This window comes from Pezoporus wallicus, unplaced genomic scaffold (genome assembly GCF_028554395.1).
Source record: "Pezoporus wallicus isolate ANWC-B61680 ecotype Strahan unplaced genomic scaffold, APGP_CSIRO_Pwel_v1 scaffold_7107, whole genome shotgun sequence".
Classification (NCBI taxonomy): domain Eukaryota; kingdom Metazoa; phylum Chordata; class Aves; order Psittaciformes; family Psittacidae; genus Pezoporus; species Pezoporus wallicus.
The window spans coordinates 7,302,642-7,325,806 of record NW_026642114.1 but is presented as its reverse complement, the minus strand read 5'-3'; the positions used below and the strand labels follow the sequence as shown (position 1 = coordinate 7,325,806).

At 44.0% G+C, this 23,165-nt stretch overlaps 2 protein-coding genes across 6 annotated transcripts in view; one reads left to right on the top strand and one right to left on the bottom strand.

Moving 5' to 3' along the window:
* RPL35A (ribosomal protein L35a) overlaps positions 1-23,165 on the bottom strand; it is a 150,833-nt gene that overhangs the window by 4,155 nt on the left and 123,513 nt on the right. The gene's annotated exons all lie outside the window — the stretch shown is intronic.
* On the top strand, positions 183-21,921 carry IQCG (IQ motif containing G). Of its 5 annotated transcripts, none has more exons than XM_057427113.1 (10): positions 183-231; positions 3,461-3,611; positions 7,020-7,258; positions 8,427-8,555; positions 10,706-10,787; positions 17,324-17,485; positions 18,129-18,203; positions 19,803-19,934; positions 21,095-21,196; positions 21,698-21,919. In XM_057427113.1, exons 2-10 carry the CDS (start codon positions 3,483-3,485, stop codon positions 21,836-21,838), a joined length of 1,191 nt encoding a protein of 396 aa, XP_057283096.1. In that variant the 5' UTR covers positions 183-231; positions 3,461-3,482; the 3' UTR covers positions 21,839-21,919. The 5 variants fall into 5 exon arrangements, with proteins under 5 accessions (XP_057283096.1, XP_057283092.1, XP_057283093.1 ...); XM_057427109.1 differs by lacking the exon at positions 183-231 and adding an exon at positions 308-429; XM_057427110.1 differs by lacking the exons at positions 183-231; positions 21,095-21,196 and adding an exon at positions 308-429 and having other exon boundaries at positions 21,698-21,921.

Sequence of the window (23,165 nt, the reverse complement as noted above, 5' to 3'; positions counted from 1 at the left end):
GGCCGCGAGCACTGCCTGACAGGGCGAAACAGAGGCGACCCGGCGGGGTAAGTACATCGGGCCCCCGCGCCATCCCTCGCCGCATCCCCCCGGTCCCCTTACTCCCCCGGCTGGGGATCCGGGGAGGGACGGCCCCAGCCCCGCCGCGCAGGCATCCGCCTGGGCAACCCGTCGAGGCCCCCGGAGCGTGGTGGTTGTCGTGGAGACGGGCGCCGCCGATACTGCGTGTCAGTGAGCGCCGCAGCGGGTCGGGGCTGGGCACAGCACTGGCAGTGAGCGGTTGCCTGGGGTAGGAGGGGAGCTGGTAGTGTATCGCGGCGCGGAGGGGGAGGGGAGGCTTGGCAGGACGAACGGGGCCGCAGCCCGGCTGTGAGAACCGCCTGCGGCGGTAGAACAAGCGGAGGAGCCCTGCGAGAGGGCAGCTAGGAGGTGAAGTTGGAGTGCTTGGTGCTTCTGAGATGGCCAGGGCTCTGGGGCCCTCTTCTGATGGCTGCTTTCCGGGCCCTGCCCATCTGCCTCCCTTCTTACCTTAAACTGAATCATCTCAACATTTATTTCACTCTCGATATCACCCTGGGGACGCAAAACATGTATTTCTACGCTCGGATCACTGCAGAAATACATGTTTTCTATTACCCGTTTTCCCATGTTAGGGCCATTCACTCCTGATCACTGTCACTTCTCTCACCTAGCCAGAAACGCGAGGGAAATGCACCCGACTGGTTAGACTTTCACTGTTACTTTGTTCCTAAGTGTCTTAAGCTGCATCTGAACATGTGTCCAGGCTGCCCTTGGGGGGGGGGAAGGAAAAAGGATCTCAGTAGTCTACTATTGTCTTGTCACCAGGTGGGCTTAGAGAGCTTGAACCTGGACTAAGGAATTAAATCCTGATCCAGGAGGAGAATCAAGTCTATTTGTGCATTGTTGGGCCAGGGCAGAAGCACACAATGCCTTGCAAGCAGGTATAAGCAGAGGTTTTTCTTAGAGATTAAATTGTTAGGAAGTAGGAGCAGAGAAGGGATGGAATATTATGCATTCTCCAAATTACTCAGTTGGCTTCTGCTTTAAGGAAGAAGTAGAAAGCAAAGCAGTGCTCAGTATTCTATCTAGTTATCAGTACCAAATGTGTGCTAGTCACCTCTGCTTAGAGGAAGAACACGGTCCCTTCTTTGAGGAGAATGAACTATCTGTCAAAACACTGTTTCCCAGCAGTACACATCCACAGTCGATAAATGCTCCCTAAATCTTATCTTTTCCTGTCCCACACCAATCTAGTCCCATATGGGACATACAGCTAAAAGCAGCACCACATCTTTCATTCCTGCACTCAGTTCTCCAGGGTTCTCATTAGTGCAGCCTCAGAGAGCAGGAGTGGAAATTCTTTACAGTCAGGATGAAAACTAAATTGCATCTCTAAGCCAAATCCAAGATATGTTCTAACATTTATAGTGGTAGGCAGGGTTTTGAAAGACCAGAACTATTTTACTTGCCTAAGAGACATATATATTTTTTTTTTGTAAAAACTAAGGTATTTCTGATTTATGGCCCAGCTACTGCCCCTATGGATATTTGAATCTCTCTTTGCCAATCATTTGCAAAACAGAGCTGAAGGAGATGTAACATTCTCAGCTTCAAATTATCCCACTGGAATCCTTAATTGACTAAAAGAAATCCTGCCTTTGAATCCGTTTTAGTCTAATAGGCAGCAGGATGGGAGAAACATGCATCCAGGACTCTCACACAGCAGAGGGAGTTGCAATCCCCAAAGGAACAGGAGGCCAGACTTTTTATACAGTTGTTTTAAAAATTATTTCTCAACATGTTTTTCTTTCCCTTTAGTTCAGCAGGGAAAGAATTTCAACCTAAACTCTTGGGGAAAACTGAATCCTTCACATACCTCCTTTTTTATTATTATTAATAGAGTTTAATGAACAAGTTCAGCAAAGCAAAATGATTAAAGCCAGTGCCAATGGCTACATCAGGATGCTCTGAGACTGCAGTAATGGTAAAATCCTGGGAAAGCAGCTCACTATTTGTACCGTTTCTTAATGCTCCAGACAGTTGTTTCCTTCTCATTTCCAAGTCAACGTAAGTCCAGAGTGTACTGGCTTGGCACATGCATCTTCTGAGGGAGTGTATGATTATAAGAGGAGATACATAGGAGGAGCAAACCAGCAGGCTTTAGAGAGACATTCCAGCTGTGAGTTCTTTTAACATATATTAATATCTTGAGTAAATTCTGTCCTAGACAGAAGCTGTTGATGGAATAGAGGAGAAGCTATTGTATCCTCCTTTGTTTCCAATTAAGTTGCTTTTTCCTATAAAAGCTGTGAGCATTACTTCTTTCAAGACTGCTGTTGTAATCATCTGTCACAGCTATCTCACAACAAATTTTTTTGGGGGGGTTATATTTTTAGCATTAGGACTCCACATGTAATAGATTATTTTTATGTTGTTTAGACTCAAAACATGGATTGTAGATTTCTTAAAAAGATAAAACCAAGTTAAACATTTGAAAATATTTTATTAGTGTCTGCTGACTGGAAAAAAACATTGTTTGACTTTCTCTACGTAAAGATACTTAATTTGCGCATCTCCACTTCTATCACTGAATCCACGGTTGAAAAGAAAGGAAAAGTGATGTTTTGGGTTTGGAGGAATTGTCTAATGGCTTACCAAAACATTAAAAATCTCAAAATTTCTCTGTTGTTTATGCAGGTGTTTTATTATACATTTTCCTAAATGGGTCAATTTTGCCTGGACTAATAGTGAATTTCTACCATTCCTAGAAGCACTTTCACAATATTCCATGTGTAAGCAAGACAAAGTGATACTAAGACATACATCACAGCAGTTTCACATTTGAAATGCAACTTAAAACAACACAGAATGTTAAAGATAGTTTACTTAGTCCAGATACTGATTCTTGTTTGACTTTCAAGACCTTAAGTTGATGACAGTTCCTGCTGAGGAGATTTGCATCAAAAGTGTTAAAAGCTACACAGTAATACTGAGGAAAGATTAGAGCATGCAGGTTCATCATCTGAGATCTTATAAAACGTGGATTTATTTTTCTGCCTTTTAAAAAGGCACCTTCATTCCATTGTTTTGCAAAGAATAAAGTCCATCATGAAACACTGCTCCCACCTGAACTGAATGGTGAGGCCACCTCACCCAGTTTGTGCCTCCCTTATCCATTCCCTCCTCAGCCTATCTATCCAGATCTACTGTAGGAGGGACTAGGCCCTACTTTGTTTTGTGAAAGCTAAACATTCCCACTGTCCCTGAATACAACCATTAGCAGAGCATGGCTCCTTCTATAAACAGTATATGACAGAGTATAAACAAAGCTAAGGAAGTATATGAAAGGCTGCAAATAAGGCTATTTCAGGTCTACCTTTACTGTTGCTAACACCATAGCCTCTTTCTCATTAGTGTCTTTTGTCTTTGTTCCTCTTAGCAAGAACACAGAGACTAAAGAAATGGAAAAACTCACTCATCTGGAAGCTCTGCTGTTTACTGATGTGCTGGAGACTTGTGTTGATCAGCTCTCAATTCTTGGATATATTATGCCAGTTTCATATGAGGGCCAGAAGACAGACCTTGGCCATGTACGTGCCTTTATCCTGCCTGCTTTAAAAAATACCTTTTTTTTCACCTTTTTTTTTCTTGTCTTAGTGTTATGTCTTCTACCAGCATTAAAAAAAAAAGAAATCAACTCAGATATTTTCTCTGCTAAGTGTCCCATGACCCTTGGGTGGAGCAACACATTCAAAATGCATGGATGAAAAATTTAATATTTATACTGCAGCATCACTGAGAAGCCTTTGTCCAGACTTGGTGCAAAGGACCTCACTGACATAAGATGAGGTTCCTGGGCTTATAATTTTAAAATCTCAGTGGTCAGATGACAAGCAAAGGATTAAGGAAAAGGAGGCAAAACATAACTATGTTCTTATGCAGATACACAACTATCTTAAAAATACAAACTAATAGCACATTTGAAAGTACTCAAACCCAGGGTAATTCTGTTCCTCTCTAAATCCACATCAAAGTTCCTCTACTCCTCACAGACAGTGAATTAAAACAGATTCTACTTCAAAATATGTTAGTAACTATCCATTCTCAATGACCATTTTTAACTAGTTGATTTCTAATAGGCATCATAACTAAGAGGGTTTGGGCAGAGAGATAAGGATCAGAAAAGAAGTCCTAATGTCCAGGCACAAGTTTGTTGCTTGTGGAGGAAGGGGTTGTGATATTTCTGGTAGGTGATAGACATAAGAAACAGGATGGAACCATCTGGAGGGGTAAATGGTTCCAAGTTCTGTTGTGATATATTTGAAGTGACATTGCTGGCTGTTTACAATTTAAGCAGTTTGAAACCCTTTTTTTTTTAAGAGGAACTCAGAAAAGTGGGTGACCAGGATGGAAATAAAAACTGGGATCTGAGTTTTCAGATCTCATACTATTCGCTCTAATTTACCACTTAAGAATGCAAGAGGAAGGTAAATCAATACGTTGTTTTCTACGTGTTTCCTTTCCATATTATTTCCTTTCCATTGTGGGGCCGCAGAAGCTGGTGTTACACTGTATTTCAGGGAGTGAACGATGCTTATACCGTGCAATAGAGGGCACTCCTCCCCTTAAAAGAGTCCTGTGAGCCATTCCGCACCTGTGTCCGGAGGAGAAGCTTCTCCAGAGTTGGGTGTGTAACTTCTTCTGTGCCAGCAGCAAAACCACAGAGACAGAGTGTATCTCTAGAACAATAGTTGTTGTTCTTCCTCAGACACACAGACTCAGGTTGACTGAACTACTAAAAGTACACAATTATAGAGAAAACACCTTAGCTTTTTTCTTCAGTCACAAATGCTCATTTTTATCAAGTCACTTCTTAAAAAATAATTTTCTCACAGACTATAAACCCTACTTGTGTTCTGAAAGACGCCAAAACAAATTGAAAAGGAAACAAGAAAATGACTTAAAGGAAGCTACTCACTAACTTTGGTGCTCTGTAATTTGCTACTCCTCCCTGTTTCTTAGTTATATTTGGCTGTTATCATTGTATTTGTATAAGACCCATATTTGCAAAGCACCCTGAAGCTCTGTCAGTCAAAAAAATCAATGACATTTTCAAAGACTGCCATCTAAATTTCAGTTGATGACATTTTTGAGAGAATTAATCACCATGCTGGCCAGCACCTCATTGAATTTCCAGACTGGGGACTCTAGTACATTGCGTCATGCAGTGTACCCCCTCAGAGGAAGGCAGCCTTTCTATTTGCTGAATTTTGGGCAAAAGACTAGCAAAACATAAACAGCTAGGAGACTACACAGTTGATAACACATGCAGTTTACAAACTCCTTGTCTTACATAGTTATTTGGTAATTATTAGCATGTTTACAGACAATCCAGTTAAAGCCTGTCTTGAACTTTCCCAGACATAAAAGTAATCTATGAGAACATTCATAAAATCTACATTATATTAAGCAGTTTGTTTGCCAAAATTAGTTCTTTCTGAAGCAGAGTCATCACCAGCAAATTATTTAAACCTTTTTTTTCTAGTTAACTATGTAATTTTCATTGGTCTGTGTATATTTTGCATGCAATTCATTTAATGTAAATTTAAATGTCTAAATTAAGCATATAGACACCTAGACTCCTTCTGTAGTCAGTGGTGAGTCAGGCACTACCACAGACTTATTCGTCCAATCTGGAGATGTCCACAATACTCAAAATGAAGCAGCCCCTTGCAGTGCCCTGTTCACTGCCCTCAGACTACACAGACCACTAATGGAGCCTTGGTTGACAACTTCTTGGAAGTAGACCTGACATACACAGTTGCTGTTTTGACCCCTTGCTTTTACTCTGTCCTCTGTGTTGCATTGGCACAAATGCGTCTGTGGCTGTGGAGGGATCTGGACTGAGAACTGGTGCTGCTAAAAATAAACTTACTTTTTTTCTTTTTCTTTTTCTCTGGAAAATGTTTCAGCTCAGTGAGTTCTCTCATCAGTTTTCTCAAGCAGCCAGGGCAGGAGTAGGCAGCTCTGGACTGGGCTGGGTCTGGCAGTGACTGTGTTAGCTGGCTTCAGTGATACTGCTAGTAAGTGTTCAGCCACAGAAGTGCTGGTAGGCAGGCAACAAAAATTTTAATGTTCCAGTGTATACACTTGCATTCTTACCCATAGCACTTAAAGCAGAGAAATTCCTAGAACCAAGGCCTCACCTGGCTCTGTAGTCTGCTTTTGCTTTTCTGGAGCTTTTTCCTTTTAAATAAAATTGTACACAGCCACAAGATACCTTTGCATGTAGGAGAGAGCTGCCAATATTTTGAATTTCTCTGAATTCATGTATACTTCTTCTGCTTTCACTGTTTCAAAAAAAAAAACAGCTAAGCAGATAGCTGATGTCTATCACTTATTTCCACACATCTCAGCTCTTGTTATAACCGTAATACTGTAGGGAAAGGTTGTGGTGACAGGCAGAGGGAAATGGCTAAGGAGAGAAGGCAAAGAGGAAGCAGGCTAACAGTCTTCCACTACATAAAAGCTGCTGCAAAAGATGGAATGATTTGTCCTATGTGCCTAGGGAAATGAAGACAAGAAGCCAGTGGCTTGACTTCAGCTGAGGAGACAAGAAACTTATGGTAAAGATTGTTGTGACATGCTAGCACTGGCAGCATTGTCTCCATTGCTGGAGGTCATTAAGAACATGCCAGGAATAACAAGTCTGAACCATCATCTCTTGGAGCAAACGTTTTCACCTTCTGAGGCTTCTTCTAGTCCTGTCACTTTAGGACTTTTGATCTCATAAACTTTAACACGCCTACATTGTGTGGTCAGAGCTAACCAAGACAAATGCTTCTCCTCTTCTTCTCTTAGCAGAATGTAACATGGACTATCAACTGCTTTTAGTATAGCTTCACTTTATTATTAATTTTTCTTCCTCTCATGTAATGTTGCAGAAGGTTTACTTCCACTGCCCAGTGTGCAAGCAGGTCTCTCTTATTCCCTTTCAGTCTGGCATTCAAGAAATGAAAGAAATTGTGGAGGCTCTGAAGGAGCTGGACAGTAACTACCAAGAGTCAGCAAATCAAGGGAGTAGAGAAACAATTACCTCCATGTCTCTGAAAAGCATCGAACACAAGCAGCAGCTGGGGAAAACTGAAGAGCTAAAAAGTACCCATCTTCTTTCCAATAGGGCTGTGAAAAACAGTGCTCTGTCCATAGAAAGTCTCAGAAAAATTCAAGCTGACAGGTGAGTGAAGCACAAATACGATGACTGTGGAGGATGCTCTGAGCTGTAAAGTTCTCAGTTTATCTCTTGTAAGCAAAAATACAAGCTCCCCACTCTCCCACTGGTGTACCTCAGCCTTGTTCCAGAAGGCGTACCTCTGAAGAGACCAGTGGGGTCTAGCTTCATAGGCAATTTAGTTCTGGCCTTTGCTTGTCTCTAGATGCCAAGTAATGACAATCAGTTTATTTTGAATGGAGTTGCATAATATTACCCAGTTGATAATTGTTGCTGAGGTTGAATTCATGACAGGTACTAGCCAGTGCTGATGTTCTGCTCTCTGTAGTCAGGTTCCGCTAGCAGAGGTGTACAGGCCAAGAGGGATCTGAGCGTTGTCCCATGAACTAAGCTATTCTGCAGGGCACACAGAGCCTCTGTGGCAGCTACAGACATTTTCCTTTATAGAACAGATAAGGTATATAAAAAACAAAGACTGCTTTTCTTTTTTAAAATATTTTTTATTCCTGCACCTAATCCAATGCCTTGATTTATAAAAATACCAACAGCCTTTGGTTTAAAAGACAGAATGTGGAGCTGAGCATTCAAGATGCATTTTACTGCATTCTGGCTTTAACGTTATATCAACAAAGGGCTTAAAGAAGACCCAAACACAAATGAGAAAAATGCAGCTAAGATATAAATATCATGTGCACCATGAAACTCAATAAACTGGGCAAGCCCATGTATTTGTTAAGATCAGCTTAGGGCTGTACTGGGATATTTTGGCACCTGAAATATCTATCTCTTCATGGACACATTTGTCTGCCTCCCCAGGTGTCATTTTCCAAGATCCACCTGTCATCACTACTACAGGCCAGCAGACTTCTTCCTAATGGCATCACAATCTGGCACAGACTGGATATGTTTGTGCCTCTTTTCTATTTCCCAGAGTAACATTCAGAGCAGCACTTTTAAATTGTAAACTTCCATGAACTCCTAATACAGAGTTCTCCAGACACACAAGAAGCAGATACCATGGGAGAAACACCTCTGGCTTTGATAGGACACAAGAACACAAATGGGACCTTGTATTTCCTTACCTTTTTATCTGAAAATAATAATGGATAAAGGTGATGCACACAATAGTACCAGCACCTCTAGATTGATGTTGTATTTCTTTTCTTCCTGGCAGGCAGTATGCAAGTGATGTAATTACAGCCACTATGAAAAGGATGCAGGAATCAGGAACATTCAATAGCCTAACAGAAGCTAATGAGAGAGAGGAGGCAAAAAAGAGCAAGTTTCACGATGTCCTCATCAGGTCAGTGTTGTGTTCATTACTTTCCTGATTAACTGCTGAAAGCCAAAGCCCGTTCTTGCTTAGTGTATGCTAAAAAGTTTTAAAAGAAAACCCCAATCTACACCCAAAATACAGAAAGGATTCCAGTTTTTCAGTTTGAATCATTCTGTCTGCTTCCCAAACTACACTTCTTTCCCCCTCAGAAAGAAATAACTGGTGGTTATGATACCGATCTGAGCTACAATTGCCTGAGCTTTGACTGCAGCGGACATCAGTGTCTGCATTAATGTGAACAGTGCCCCATTAAAATCATATTAATATCAAATTAAAACATAATGTGATGTAGGAGCTCCCTGATCTTTAACTCCTATAACCAGTGAAAGCCAAAGAAGCAGAGAATCTGTTCAAACCAGGGCCAGCAATATATGGTCTTTAGGTTATGTGATGCCAGGAAGTATCTTGACCCACGCTAATGCTAATATGCTCCATTTTCCCAGGAGCAGCGAGGAGCTAGCAGAGATCGTGACAGAGGCAGTTGTCTTATTTACAGCTAATCCACCAGCCACTGCACTGTAGATTCTCTTCTGTCGCAAATCTTACAGGGCACAGATTTGTTATAATCTCAACTCGAACTGGTGATTCCTTAGCACAAAATTCTGGGCACTAGAGGTTTGGAGGTCTTTTAGCATGGGAAGGTCTGCTTCAATCCCAACCCTGCCAGAGAGAATAGCAGTCATCAAAAAAGTATTTGACTGTTTTAAAGTTACTCTGTTCTGTGTAGCAGCTCAGGCCCATCATTTAGGGTAGACAGCAAAGCTGCTGTGAGTCATGATTTGTCATGAGTCCAACCTACTGGATCAGCTAGCTCCAGTGGTGGCTCAGTGGTCTGCCTCTGGGGCAAGCTGTCAGCTTCCAGTGAAATGGGTGATTTCAGCCACAAACTCCAACTCTTCCACAGTCTAAACCCAAGGGATTTATTGTTTATCCATGAAAGGGACAGAAAGCAAAAATAAAAGCAGCAGTTGCTTGTGGAATAGCTATCCAATACTGGAAGGTGGAAAGGAGCAAACAAATTATAATCAGAAAGAACATAATCCTTTTTATTCCACTCCATCAACTATATCTAGCCACTGTGATGTCTGTTCTACTATATATTCTTTTCATGGAATAAAATTGATCTGTCTTTCAATATAATGCATACTTGCCTGGAATTGTGTCAATATACTAGTCTGAAAGCAGCCTGCAGTAAGACTAGAACTCAGTATCAGAAGCTTGTGTTCTGATCAGTCACCCAGCTAAGGACTGAAATTTAAATGCATGTTTGACTGTAAGGTTGGGATAGAGTATGAAGTCTCAGGTACTAACTGTAGTATTTACTGGCTTTATATCAAACTATAAGCATAAAAACTGAGAAAAGCACTCTAAGTAAAATAAGATAGTAACACCTAGAACCTTCTTGCATCTGTTTTGCTTTAGGCAGCTTAACAGTTCTCTAGCATTTGCCTTCACTCATATCCCTTCATAGATCTCAGAACATGAAGCAGTGTTTTTTGAAAGATTTTAAGTCTGATCCAAAAAAACATTCTTGATACATATACTGAAACTTCAGCAATTTCGCACTGTCTGCTGGTGAGGCATGCTTCTGCACAGAATCAGGGAGGTTTTTGCCTGAAATGCAGAAACTGTGACTCACTGGTAGGCATCCTCCCTCTCTGCTATAGGATCTGCATCATCCTCAAGTGCCCTCCATGCTTTCAAGACCATCCCATTTTTTGGCTCATTCACCCATTCATTCCCATCCTCCTTGCTCAGTCTGTGCACTTTTTTCAGAATTTACTTACCAAGACACTAGCTTTAGCAAGAAGTCTCTATTGCAGATGTGCTGCCTCCTCAAGACTCAGATGAAGACATAAATGCCTTTTTTTTGCTACTCAGCTGCAGGAAGCAGCTTGTCTTCTACTGCTCTGAACAAGCTGGCCCAGCATTTGTGTGCGTTTCTTTTAGTTCAGCTGTTAGAAACTCAGGGAGTGAGCAGGAAAAGCAGGGCAGTGTTCAGCAAGGTGCCACAATGTACCACAATGTACCAAGAGACAGGAAGTTCCCCTTCAAGGTAAACAGCTCGTCTTTTTTTTTGTATATTCAAGTGATAGTATTTTCACATTTTCCTTCAGGGAGCAGGAAGGAAAGAAGCAGATAAAGTCACTTGAGAAACAGCTGCAATATGTCAAGAAACAAACTGAAACAGAACTTAAGGTGAGATCACTTAGCATAGGGCATCATGCCAGGTGGGAAGCCTGTTAAGCAAGGTTGTCTCTGCTGCACAGGAACTTGCCCTTAACTGGGAGAACATGTGGCATATATAATGATCCATAATTTAGAACTATAGAAGCAGTATAATTGCAATAAAGATTTGTATTCTGAATGAGACCATTAATGACTTGAAGAGCAGTGTTCAATGGTTTTCAAATGGCAGTTTGAAATTCTTACAAGCTTGAGAGACTATGATCAAATTTGAACACCCCAAAACACTGCTGAGAGTGGCAAAGCACAGACGTCTGCAATCAGTAAGAAAGAGGTTATCTGCAGATAGCAGTATTTAAGGTTCTGTCATACTTACTCATGCAGATGTGACACCTGGCACAGAAAAAAGTGTCACAATGAGGGAGTGAGAGATACCTGGCATAGGGGCATGTAATTTTTTTTTACCTACATTTTTGTCTGAGGAAAATTTCATTATTTTATCTATTTTTTTTGGCTTCCAGATATTAGAGAGTCCCAAGCCTGAGAGTCATAAACAAAGGCAGATCAACGTTATTGCACATACACTGTCAGTTTGTTCTTTCATGCTCAGTATTTCCACCGTTCTGTCTGCAGCATAAAAATGGTGTGTGCATGCACAGTAAATCTGGGGCATTCTGGAAATGTCAGACTGGCTACACAAGTGCAGGTCATTTGAATGCCATATCACTGGTCACTTTGATGCCCACCAGACAGCTCAGACTTGATGCTTGGGCGTGCTTGAGCATGAAAGCAAACACAGTTCTGTAGAGAAACATAGAAATGTAGCATAGCCCTGATGAGGCAGGAAGAGTGTTATAGAAAACAAGCAAAAGGAATGCAGATTCAGAGGTATACAAGGAGTGGAAGAAGGAACAAGAATCTGATGCTTCGTTCAGTACTGAGCAAGAGGACAGCAAGGGCGTCAGAGGAAACAGTCAATATCACTGAATTTTGTCTTTGGACAAAAGTGTGGACAGTATTCAAACCAGGATATAGTTGGCTACAGAGAGGAATTTTAAGCCACTGACATGCTGGTGAAGTATAGTTTATAGAACGTGAGGGTTTTGTGCTAGCAGTCTGGATGTGCAGTGGAAATTTTAATTGTAAATAGAGGATGGTTGTAACAACATGAAGGATCTATTAGCACTGGTAGTGCATGCAGCTATCTATAACTGATGAAAACACCAGAAGTCCAGGAAGATATTGGAACAGCAGAGGAGAAAGCAGGAATATACAAGATGGGAAAATTCATTTAGGTCAATGCTCATCTACGAGCGGAGATCCTGGAAATTCATAACAGAAATTGGGAAGTGTCCCTGTGGGACAGCCCAAAAGTTCCTCGACATCTGCGTGGCAGTTAAATGAAATAAGCTAGATGGTTTGGCAGGCTCAAGAGACTGTATGTTGTCTGTTTGCTTCTGCATATTGTCACTTCTCAGTCAGAATCTGATGGCTCCTGGTAAGCCCCTATTCTCCCACCTCCAAAGCTAGTGAATTATGATGGCATGGTTCTACTGTGCAGTGCATCTCAAACCTCACAGTGTCTCTGCATCCAATATATGCACCTGGTTCTGATTTAATACCTTCCCAGGGACTGATGTAAAGGGAGCTGTAATCCTGTCTCACATTAGCAGCAATGTCCTCCACTGTGCAGTCAGGCTGGGCACTTCTCTGTGTCCTGCCCTGCATCTCTCCTACCCCTTGCAGCGTAAGGCGGGTAGCTCCCATGCTGAGAGAGTGTTCTTCTTTGTATTCTTTCAATGCCTTATGCTAATCTGATCCTTGCTTTTTGCCATATGAAGTGGGATCTGAATTCATCTGGGATTTTGTTTTTACATTTCCAGTTTAAAAGTCCTTTGCTCAGCTTCCTTACAGTTTCAGCTTTGATAACAAATCAAAGACAAGACTACTTTCAAGTACTCCTTTCCTCCTGTGCCAAAAATAATGGTGTCTCACTGCGTCTCCCAAGGGAGAATAATTTCTATTTGCTTCATATGGGATTTTCCCTTAGGCAGTTTTACAGCCACTTGCATGATTTGTCACCTTGCCAGCTAATTAAAACCAAAAATACAGCTTGCGGATTTTGGAGTACTTTGAACAACAATAATACACAGACCTGTGGACAAAAGCCTACATGGTTGTCTCCAGTCTAGTGGATGAGAAAACAAAAGGAGCAAATCTAATCATGGAACCAGAAAAACATGGTCTTTGCTTCACGCATGTTGCCTGTATGCTTGTATTTTCAGCTTTGCTACCTCTTAATGAGATGCTAATTAATGCAGTGTTAACCTGCTCAGCTCATTTTTCTTTCTAATGGAACACAAATCAAATGCTGAATGTTCTTTTTTTTTGAATCTTGTCTTCTTGGAAAGAACTGATGTCTCTAAAGGAGCTGAAATGATCACTCTGGTTTTGCTCTTATCCTCCATGCAGTGGCATCACCAATACCTCTAGTTTGGCTTTAGGAGTTCCGTTTGCTGCTGCAGTGTTTATTTTCTAGCTTGGATGAAAATACTTTCTCTGGTTTCCTGGACAAGTGATAGCAGTCTGTACAGCAGCTTTTGTAACAAGTTCACATCATATAGTATTATATAGTTTAACATAAAAATGTACAAAGTTTAAACTTTAGAGTTCCTGCACTGCTATTCACCTGAAGGCTCTTTATGTCCTGTAGGCTTTGTGGTATAATCATGCCATACATGTGTGCAAGTCATAGTACAATTTTATAACAAGCAGTAACACTGCAGGCTACCTCCCCGACAGAAAACCATGTTGTTGCACTACACTACCAATGAAAACAGGTCTGTAACTTTTACTGTGTAGGCTCTCATAACACACCCAGGGACGCCGTGTCAGTGTACCACTTGGTAGTGCATTTAGTAGTGCAACTAAAATCCATCATGTTTCCTCTGTTACCCTCTCCCAAAAGGACGAAAGATGAAGTGTTCTGGGGGAATATTTTACACACACACACACACACACACACACACACACACACACACACACACACACGTGAACTGGCACATGTTCCTACTGCAGAAATGCACCAGGTGATTCCAGCAGAAAGCACAAGGTCTGGGATGGTCCTGAGCTCCTGAGTGACAGCTGGCAGAGCCTCAAGGCAGCTCAGCAGGACCTGGAGCTGGCGCACTAGATCCAGACCCAGCTCCAGAGGGACAGGACTTTGGACCAGAGTGCGGCTGCTAACAGGTCTCCTCCCTCTATCAGCAAACCGCCCCCCACAGTTTGCTCCTGCAGCTGCTGTGATTGGAGGTGAGCTAGTGCAAGGCTGCAGAAGCTGTTACGCCGAAGCCGGGTGACCTTCCAGTCCTGGTGTCCTTTCGGCTGAGGCATTTCTTGGGGTGTGCAGCATGCAGATGTTCTGGCAGCTGGGACAGAGCCTTAGTGAAATGTCTGTAGGGCTTCATGTTGTGGTTTCGGGGGGAGCAAGTCCAGGCTGCAGCAGGTGTGTAGATCTAAGCATATCTTCAGGCTTTGCAAGCTGAGATATTGCAGCTGCCAGTGGAGAGACTTGAGCTCATACGCACTCAGCGTGGAAGCAAGGAGGCAGGCAGCAGGGCTCTGCCGGCATGCTGCCTGCCTGCACATAGCACAGCACCCATTCCCCTGCCACCTCCCAGTGCCTGCCAAATGGTGGGCTCTGGGTGTGCTGCTGGCTGCAGGAATTCCTCAGACTCTTTACTCCTGTTGGCTATTTTTGTAACCACTGACTGTAAATACTAATTGCTGTGGAGGAACTGAGAGATCTAGGTGGCACTTGTAAGAGAAACAAATCAAAGTAAATTAAGACGCAGGGGTGTGCATAGCCTCTCCAGCTAAGTGCAGTTCCTTTTGCAGCCAAACAGCATTTGTAGAGCAGACTGCTGTGGCATTGGGTAACAGCAGCAGACAGAACTCTTGAGCTTATGTCTGCAAGCTGAGAGATCAGAGAAAATCAGCTTGTTTACCTGCTTGTGAAGCAGACTGGCTCTTTGCAACTATTTCCTGGGTTTTGATCTTGCTCTCTGCCAGTTTTATGATGGTTTTGGACACACGATGTATGATTTTGCATCTTTGGTTTGGCAGATTCAAGGCTGAAGTCATCCCAAATAAGCAGCCCAGAGGTTTACTGCATTAACTATGGCAGCGCTCAGTGTCCTGGCTGGGAACTTTGCTATGATAAACCAGAATGCATAAATATGAACTCATTTGCCAGGTGTCGCTTAAGTTCAGGGAACACCATACTCTACAGATGGTGCCCATGGCTTGTGGGCATCTACTACTGTATTTAAGGCCTGCAATCTAATACCAAATGTGCCCCAATTCCGCAGCACCAGGTCCATCAGCAGGGCTGCAGTAGTAGCCCTCACGCCTCCAGCTGACTTTCTCTCTCCAAGCAAATGCATTGCTGTAAACCACCAGTGGGGTTTTGCATTTCACTTCCTGTCTGCTTTGGATTGTGTAACTAAGCCCCCAGATTCCCCATCTCTAACAAAGATGTTTTACAACACTGCAGACCAAATCCAAACCACGGACATGTCATGCAACAAAGAAAACAAACGGCACAGTCAGGCCCCCGTCCCAGCTGAGGCCTGGGGTGCTGGAATCAAAAGCACTCTTTCCTCTGCTTTACTAAAATGTCAAATAAAAAGGAAAACATGGTGAAGTGGTCATGCTCTGCCCCACCTCTGTAATACCTGAGTACTTTGTAACCTAGGCTGAACCCTTCTTTCCTGATTTGTTTGCAGATCCTTAGCAGACAGCAGTAACATTGACTTCCGCAGCACTTGGCTTTGCTGAGTCTTAGCACCAAAAAAAACCAGCATCCTTCACCAGCATCTCCCTAGTCCCTCTGCCAGGCCCTCAATTTAGACATGATTCAACAATGAGACAGGAAGGCAATCTCTAAATAAAGTGTTTTGGTCACCTTGCATATCTAGCGACTGGGAACATGAGCCCTCCCAGTGCCCACCAAAATTTCATACTAGAGAAAATAAAGGCCACTACCAGAAACTTTAATAGGGCACAAAAAGGTGCTGTCTGTAGCTGTCTGCAGCCATATGATGCTATGGCTGTAAAATAGCACCTGATGTTGCAAACCTTCAAAAAATAAAAATAAGTGAACACATGACGTTCAAACCCACAAAACAGCATCAGCCAAGGGCCCAAACTGTTCTGAGCCTTACAGGCACACTTTACTCTTCCTAACTATGTCCCACAAGGGGTGCAGAGGGAAGGATTTTCCTTTTAACTGCTCCAAACTCTTCTTATAAGGAAACATTTTCCAAATGAGTCATACTGCAGAGACTCGTAAACACAGCACTATTGAGCTGGCTTCTTCCTATGGCATTTTTCCATATTTACACATGTAAGGAATGTGAGGGTGCTTCAGAGACAAGATGTGTGGACTTCAAAACATTTAAATGCCAGCACTTTGGTATTTCATCTTCAGCTGCAAGGTTTGTCTGATGAATGTCAAACCCATCACAGCACATCAAGAAAGCAAAGAGAAAGGCTGTAGTGGAGCCATCGGGCACCAAACCCAAGACATTGATTGATCTTGCATAATCGCATAGGAGACGTTGATGAAACCATTTAACTCTTGATACAGGAATCCAGAGTTTTTCATTTTACAGGCGGTTCTTCCAAGTGCCAACCCCAGATGAATGAACATTTATCTGTTACTCAAAGAAATCCATTAAAAAGGAGTAAACAAATCAACAATCCCATGTCAAGCAAATGCACTTTGCTTCCTAAGCATGCGCCAAAAGCTGGACAAATGGCTCAGGATTCTTGCCCATAGTGAGCTCCCCAGGGACAGAATTCCCTCAGGAAAGCTCAGCTCCATTGCAAAACAAAGCATGGGGAGAGGCTGGGAGCTCATAGAAAGCTTGCTTCAGCATTTCCTTGCCCTTCCTTTTATAACAAAGTGGACACCATCTACCTGGTAAAATTTCAAGAACGAACTGTTTAAACATAAGCATCACAAGATAAGATTTTCACCTGATTATAAGGTTGCATTTATAGAGTTGCTGCATAACTAGGAAAAAATGAATCCAAGGAATAGAGTATGCTTTAGGAAATCAACCTTTGGTTTACGTGGGGCTGAGGTATTATCCTCCTCTTACAGATGCTCACTCACTGAGACAGCCTAATTCAGTAGTTTGGTAAAGCCTAGCTTTAGGCAGTTGAAATTATTTGTCTTCTTTCACACATGACTGAATTCCTTCCTGGATCAGAGACCAGAAGGCCTGGTTTCTTGTCTCACTCTGTTCATTACTCCACCCTCTCCGGAGGTAATCAGTCCTTGCCATGGGTTTATTGCCATCTTTATGGGTTACAAATCAAACTTCCCTTTGAAGTTAAGGTTGAAATGGAGCAACATTCAGGGAAAGTGTGAAGCCTATAGCCTTGCCTCTCCTGAGTTTATCAGGGACTGGAGAGATTAAGAGACAGTGAGCTGATCTCAGTCTCTAGGCTTGCTTTTGGGCTTCTCTCTCCTCCACTAGAGCCGAGATGCTATGATTCTTAACCTCAAAGATGAGCTACAAGAGATAAAAGCCAAAGTGAGCATGGAGAGCTCCTATGTGAAGAAAAGCACTGACCTCCAGGTCCACGAAACCCAGAAGAGGTGTAACAATGCAGAGGATATCCTGGACAAGGAAATTCAGGTAAGCCCTTCCCCATGACCCCTACTGGAAGGCATATCCAGCTAGTAAGGAAAGAGTCCTCGCTCCCCAGATGCCCTTTGTGTTCTCCATCACAGTCACCAAGACAACTATTTGAACTGGATCAGAAAACTCATCCAGGTTAGAAATCTTTCACTCTTCCACTGCTTCTCTGTATGGTCCTGCAAACAGCAACAGCATGGATGGCATGGCTGCAGGAGACAGTGGCTGGAGGCAGGGACTGCTTAAAGTAATGACACTATCAGAAAAACAGACCCATAACTACATCCAAAGGGTGTCATTACAAGGCTGTTTAGCAACATAAGCAGCCTGAACTCTCAGCACTGGCCGCAGCACATGCTGCTGTTCATGTGGCCCTAAGGTGAATTGGGCTAGAAAATCATTCTGGTTTTGCAAGCTTCCCTTTCCTCCCCTTTCCCCCCAAAAAAAGTCTGATCTAGTTGTCCCTTCTTTATGGATGGCCCAAGGTCAAGGACTGCCTCTGTTAATTTTGTCACTGGGAAGAAATGGCTTTGACTACACAAGTTGCTCCTGAACTCTTGCTCACAGCTCAGCTTTCAGCAGCATGTGTGCACACACATATGCACTGACGTTGTCTCTTGTTTTCTGTTTGTGCTGATCACAGAAGCTGAAGAGCAAAACTGATGAGGAGACTCGAGTCCACACGGAGATTGAAGATTTCCTCAGGCAAAACCATAAGGTACTTGTGACTGTCTGCTAGTGCTCAAAGTAGCAACTGATAAACATTGTATCCTCAATTAGTGCCTAAACAAAGCCAGTTATTGCTCTATCAAATTTACCAGATTCTTCATTGCTGCTGTCTGAATGACTGTTTATCCTCAAGTCATAATTAACCCAGCTCACCCAGACTTGGGATTTGGTGCATCTCCTTAAAATTAGAGTTTGTGTAATGATTGGCATTGTTTGTTCAGGTGTTACAGGACTGTTCCTCCCTCAGAGAGTTGTGTTCAGGTAATCGGAATTTTATTTAGACCTTCGTTGGCAGTAGCTGGGGCTCCCAGTGCTTCAGTGAAGGGTGCTACTGCGCAGAGTGAGGGTGACTCTTTCACCGACCCAAGTGTTGCACACACGAGGCACCAGGGAGGAAATGACACAAACTGCCAGCCCAGTTTTGCCTTACCTTAATCCGAGGAAGTATCAGGGTTGGCTAATTGCTAATTCACAATTACTGTACCCGTTTTCAGCAGCAAACAACCATGAATGTTCTTGTGCTGTTGATCCAGAAGTTCAGGGCTCTCCTATTATCAACAGTGTGTCCAACACTGGAAAGCATCTCAAACAACACGACTGGAAGAAAACCTGTACTACTGCAGGGTGCCTAACAACTCTGCTAGTACAAAACCTATTAGAAGATATTAAATTTAAAAAAAATGAATTGAGTGCAAAAAGTGTGCTGTATTGCGTAAGCAATTGGTGTCCTCTGTATCCCAGAGCCTTAGGCTGATCTGCGCTTCATAGTGAGGGGGCTTTCCAAGTACAAGCTGCAGCCTATTTGACCTCTACCATACGGCAAAGTACAAGACTCTCTGTACTCAGACAGCAGCTGGTGGCTTTATAGGGGCCCACAGAGAAGAGAATGACCATGGCCTCCATCTCCCTTGTGTGTCCAGCTGTGATGCCATAATGAGATTGATGCTTTCCCTCAGATTATTTTTCCATGCAAGCCATCATGGTTGTTGCCATGGAGAAGTTGTTCATGAATGGAAGGAAGTCATCTGGGTGACTGTTTCAGAAACACCTGCCCCTCTATTCACAAGTGAGACAAAGCCAAGTTCACAACCTGAAATAGCGTGAAGTGCACCTCTGGGACCTTATTCCTGGTGTGCTGAGCTTAATACAGAAAGTGGGTAGGGAGTCAGGCAGAGAATAAAAGCTTTCTCACTGATAAATTCTGTTTCTTAACCCCCTCCCTCCCTCTATGTACACACAAAGAATGGCTTCTAATTGTCACTTACTTCACCGGGACTGACTGTGTACAAAATGAACTCGCAGTGCTGCTCCATTCTTCATGCACCCCTGAAAGCCCAACCTAGCCTCTCTTCATCTCCAGTCCAGTGCTGCACCTTCCATGGTGAACTCCCAGTGAGGGACCTGCAGGCCACCAGTAATTTATCACTAGTCCTAGGGCGTTGGTGTTTTCAAGATGAGAAGAAAACACTGAGTATGTGAAATTTAGGGGACTCTTACCACCATTCTGACAGCAGGCCATATAATAGGAGCAAACCTTTCCCCTGTACACTGTTTTTACTATGCTGAGCACCACTCTATCCCCCTGCAGAAGGTGGAAGAGAAGCTGGAATTCTGGGTTGACAAATACGAAAACGACACAGATGCTAAAGACAAAGAACTGGATGCCCTAAAAGCATTAAAGGCAAACAACTTGGAAATACTGCAGGGACTTGCCAAGGAGGTAAGACATCAGCAGCATCTCTGCGCAGCCATGCAAAACTGCATCCTGGCTTTTTCTTACCTGCATTCAGGTAAGGAACCAGGACCCCGGAAAGTAAAAATCAATAATCTTGAGGCGTATTGTGAGATGGTTCTAGGAAGGCAGGGACCGAGCAGTCATCTTCTGTTTGCCACCTGTGACACTGGAGGATGATGATGTTTCCCCTACAGCAGTTGCCAAATATCAGCAAATAATCAGAGCTATTGACAGCCTTCGAGAGGGGCAAAGATGCTATCCCATCCCATCAGTATGCCTCACCTTCATTTGCTGCCTTATTCTGAACATATCTGCTCCTTCTAGCCACACTGGGGTAAGACAGGCTGAGACCGGAAGAGGCAGCTCATCCCTCCCTGCAGATGCACATTTACAGCTGCACAGTGCTCTAAAGGACTGACCTGGTTAAAACTATTCCTGCTCCACACTAGTTTTTTGGTTAACTGCCATGCTCTGAACACAGCTATGCAGGCACAGTAAAGCAGGCAGCACAGGGTGGAGAGAAGTGTCTAGAAAAAGGGGTTTTCTGAAGCCAGAAGGAATTAATTTGTAATCATTCCTTACTGTCACTGGGTCTGAGATGATGGAACCGAGTTAAATGTTTCCCTGTTTGTGGGCTCATATTTTTTACTCTGTACACTGTCATCTCAGTGTCCCAGGTGTTTGTACATCATCTGCTTCCTACCTGGGGGAGCCCAGGTCGTTCCTACCACCATCTGTTGCCTGAGACACCATCAGACAGCCATTTTACAGTGCAGGATCAGAGGGTTAATTATACCCAGGCCATGAGAGGCTTCACTTTGGCGGCAGCTCTCAGTGCCTGTGGACTGATGGCAGTAATGAGCAACATTTGCCATCTGGATTCAGGAAAGATCAAATAAAGGAGATGGGGGAGGAAGGCTCACACTTACACATTGCCTTTGGGCTGCCGTGGAGCTCCCTGGTGCACAGGGTAGAGATCCGCGCTGTGGCCCATTAGACAGCCAGAGGAGAAGAATCCTTTCACCAGGGTCTGGATGAGCCCTGCTCTGGCAGGCTGATGGGCAGGGTGAGGCTTGAAGGACAGCCCTGCACTTTAGGGAAAGTGGTTTTCATGCTGCTGTTGCCACCCTTGTGCTGTCTTGCAGTGCCAGACATTTGAGAAAACCATCATCACTGACCGGGCAGAAAAGGATGCTAAAAGAAAACAAATAGAGCAGGGGGCCTTGCAGCTGAAGAGCACCCTGAAGGTAAAGGGGAGTAAAGCTGAGGCAGTGCTGCTCCATCAGCAGATGGGAGTTAGTAATTTGTGTCATTTGTTTTGGCAGAAAATGGCCCAAGAAAATTGGCTGGTGTGGGGCAGCACAAGCAAAGGACAGAAAAAGCCTGTCCTCCCTTTCTACTGGGGCAGACACAAAGCCAGCAGTCAGCTGCAGGTTTGAGAAAGCAGCAAAAGGGGAGAAGCCGGTCCCCTCAAATGATGTGGGGCTGTGCCTATCACACCAGCCCCACTGCATGGGTGATAGAGGGAGGGTCATGGAGCTGTCCCATGCTCATCCCCTTGCCACCAGCAACAGATGCCCTTGGCCCAGATGTGGATTCCTTCAGCATGACCAGCACAGGCCCAACTGCTGCTATGCAGGCCAGAGGTTCCCTCTTGCAGCTGGGGAGCACAAGAGAGACTCTGCCCATTGAGTTATACCAGGTACTCCAACAAGTGGCTTCTCCTAAGACATCTCTCTCTCTTCCAGCTGCAGTCCTGGTGGAGAGGTACAATGGTCCGCAAGAACCTTGGCCCCTACCAGGGCCTCAAGAAGAAGATGGAGAAAAAGAAATCGGACCACAAAGAAAAAGGGAAAAAGGGAAAAGCTGGAGCAAAGAAAAAAAAGTGATAAGAAAGTGGCCACAGAAATGCTCCAGGGCTGTTGCTGGGCATGGCACTGCTGTCAGTCTGTCTGACACAATGAAATAAATCAAGTTCTCAAGCTATTCTGGAGAACACAGTCATGTCAGACACAGTTAAGGTAAAGCTACAGTAACTCTTACGATCTTGAACCTGCCCTTGCACAGCAGAGACATTTTCTCCAGCAGAAAGGGGATTTGCATCAGAGCAGTGAGAAACACTGTCCCCCAAAGTGCTGTATGGAAACAAAGACAGCTAGCAGGAGGTAACCCTGTTAACAGCCCAGCATCTTGCCTGCATGGGATGCTCTGCACTGAGAATGTCCTTTGCAGACCCCAGAGCTCTGGCCATGGCTGAGGCACTGGTGTTTGCTGCGGCTCCAAGTGAGGCAGGGAGGCCAAGTCACCCACACCTGGGCTCAAGCAGCTCGGCTGTCAGTGCCAGCATCAGGTCAGCAGGGGAAAAACTGCTGACAGCTTGCAGTATAAACACAAGGGCAGTCAAAGCACGCAGGTTTCCATTCCCCCAGTCCTGCAAAGTGTCAGCGCACAGCATAGCTCCAAATGTCATCCCACCGGGGGAAGGCACATCGAAAAAAGACAGCCGGATGCACTGCCTGCAGGAGCTGCCCTGGCCTCATCGGTGCACAGCAAGATGAGGCAGCAGAAAGAGAGTGGAGCTGCTGGACAGCAGTGCACTGCTTTTCTAACCAAGAGGGGAGCCCCTTCTCCTGACACGATTGTCAGTCACATGCAGGTCTGTGCATAAGGCAAAATTAGCCCCGTGGCTGAGCTGGCTGGTGTCTGACACTCCCTCACAGGAGAGCTCAAACCACACAAAACCTGCTGTGCTTAGTGACCAGCTGATGCTGGCCTCATCCAAACATCCTCATGTCCAAGTTGAACTCTGCCAAAAGATCTAAAGGTGGAGATGACTGAAATCATAAGCAGAGAGCCTTTGGCTCATGGCTCTGTATGAACAGCAGAGAAGGGGCTGGTGCCCAAGTATCAGGCAGAATGGATCATCAAGGGAGAACAAAAGTTTCAGATACAGGTTCCCTTCCCAACACTGGTACCAAAGCCATTTTGCTCACTTTCCATGGTCTCCGTGCAGTGTTAAGAGCAGGTATCATGAGCCAGGACTGTGCCCGCACCCATATCGACAGTACATATCCACACCCCTCACTGTAGGAAGTGCCTCAGAGCAACTGTGGGACTTAGGTTCCAAATCTTAACTCTCCTTTCTCATGCACTGCTGACTTACGTTTTCTGTATGTGGTGGGTGTTAACAGGTGACCTGTTCGGGTGGAAGGAATT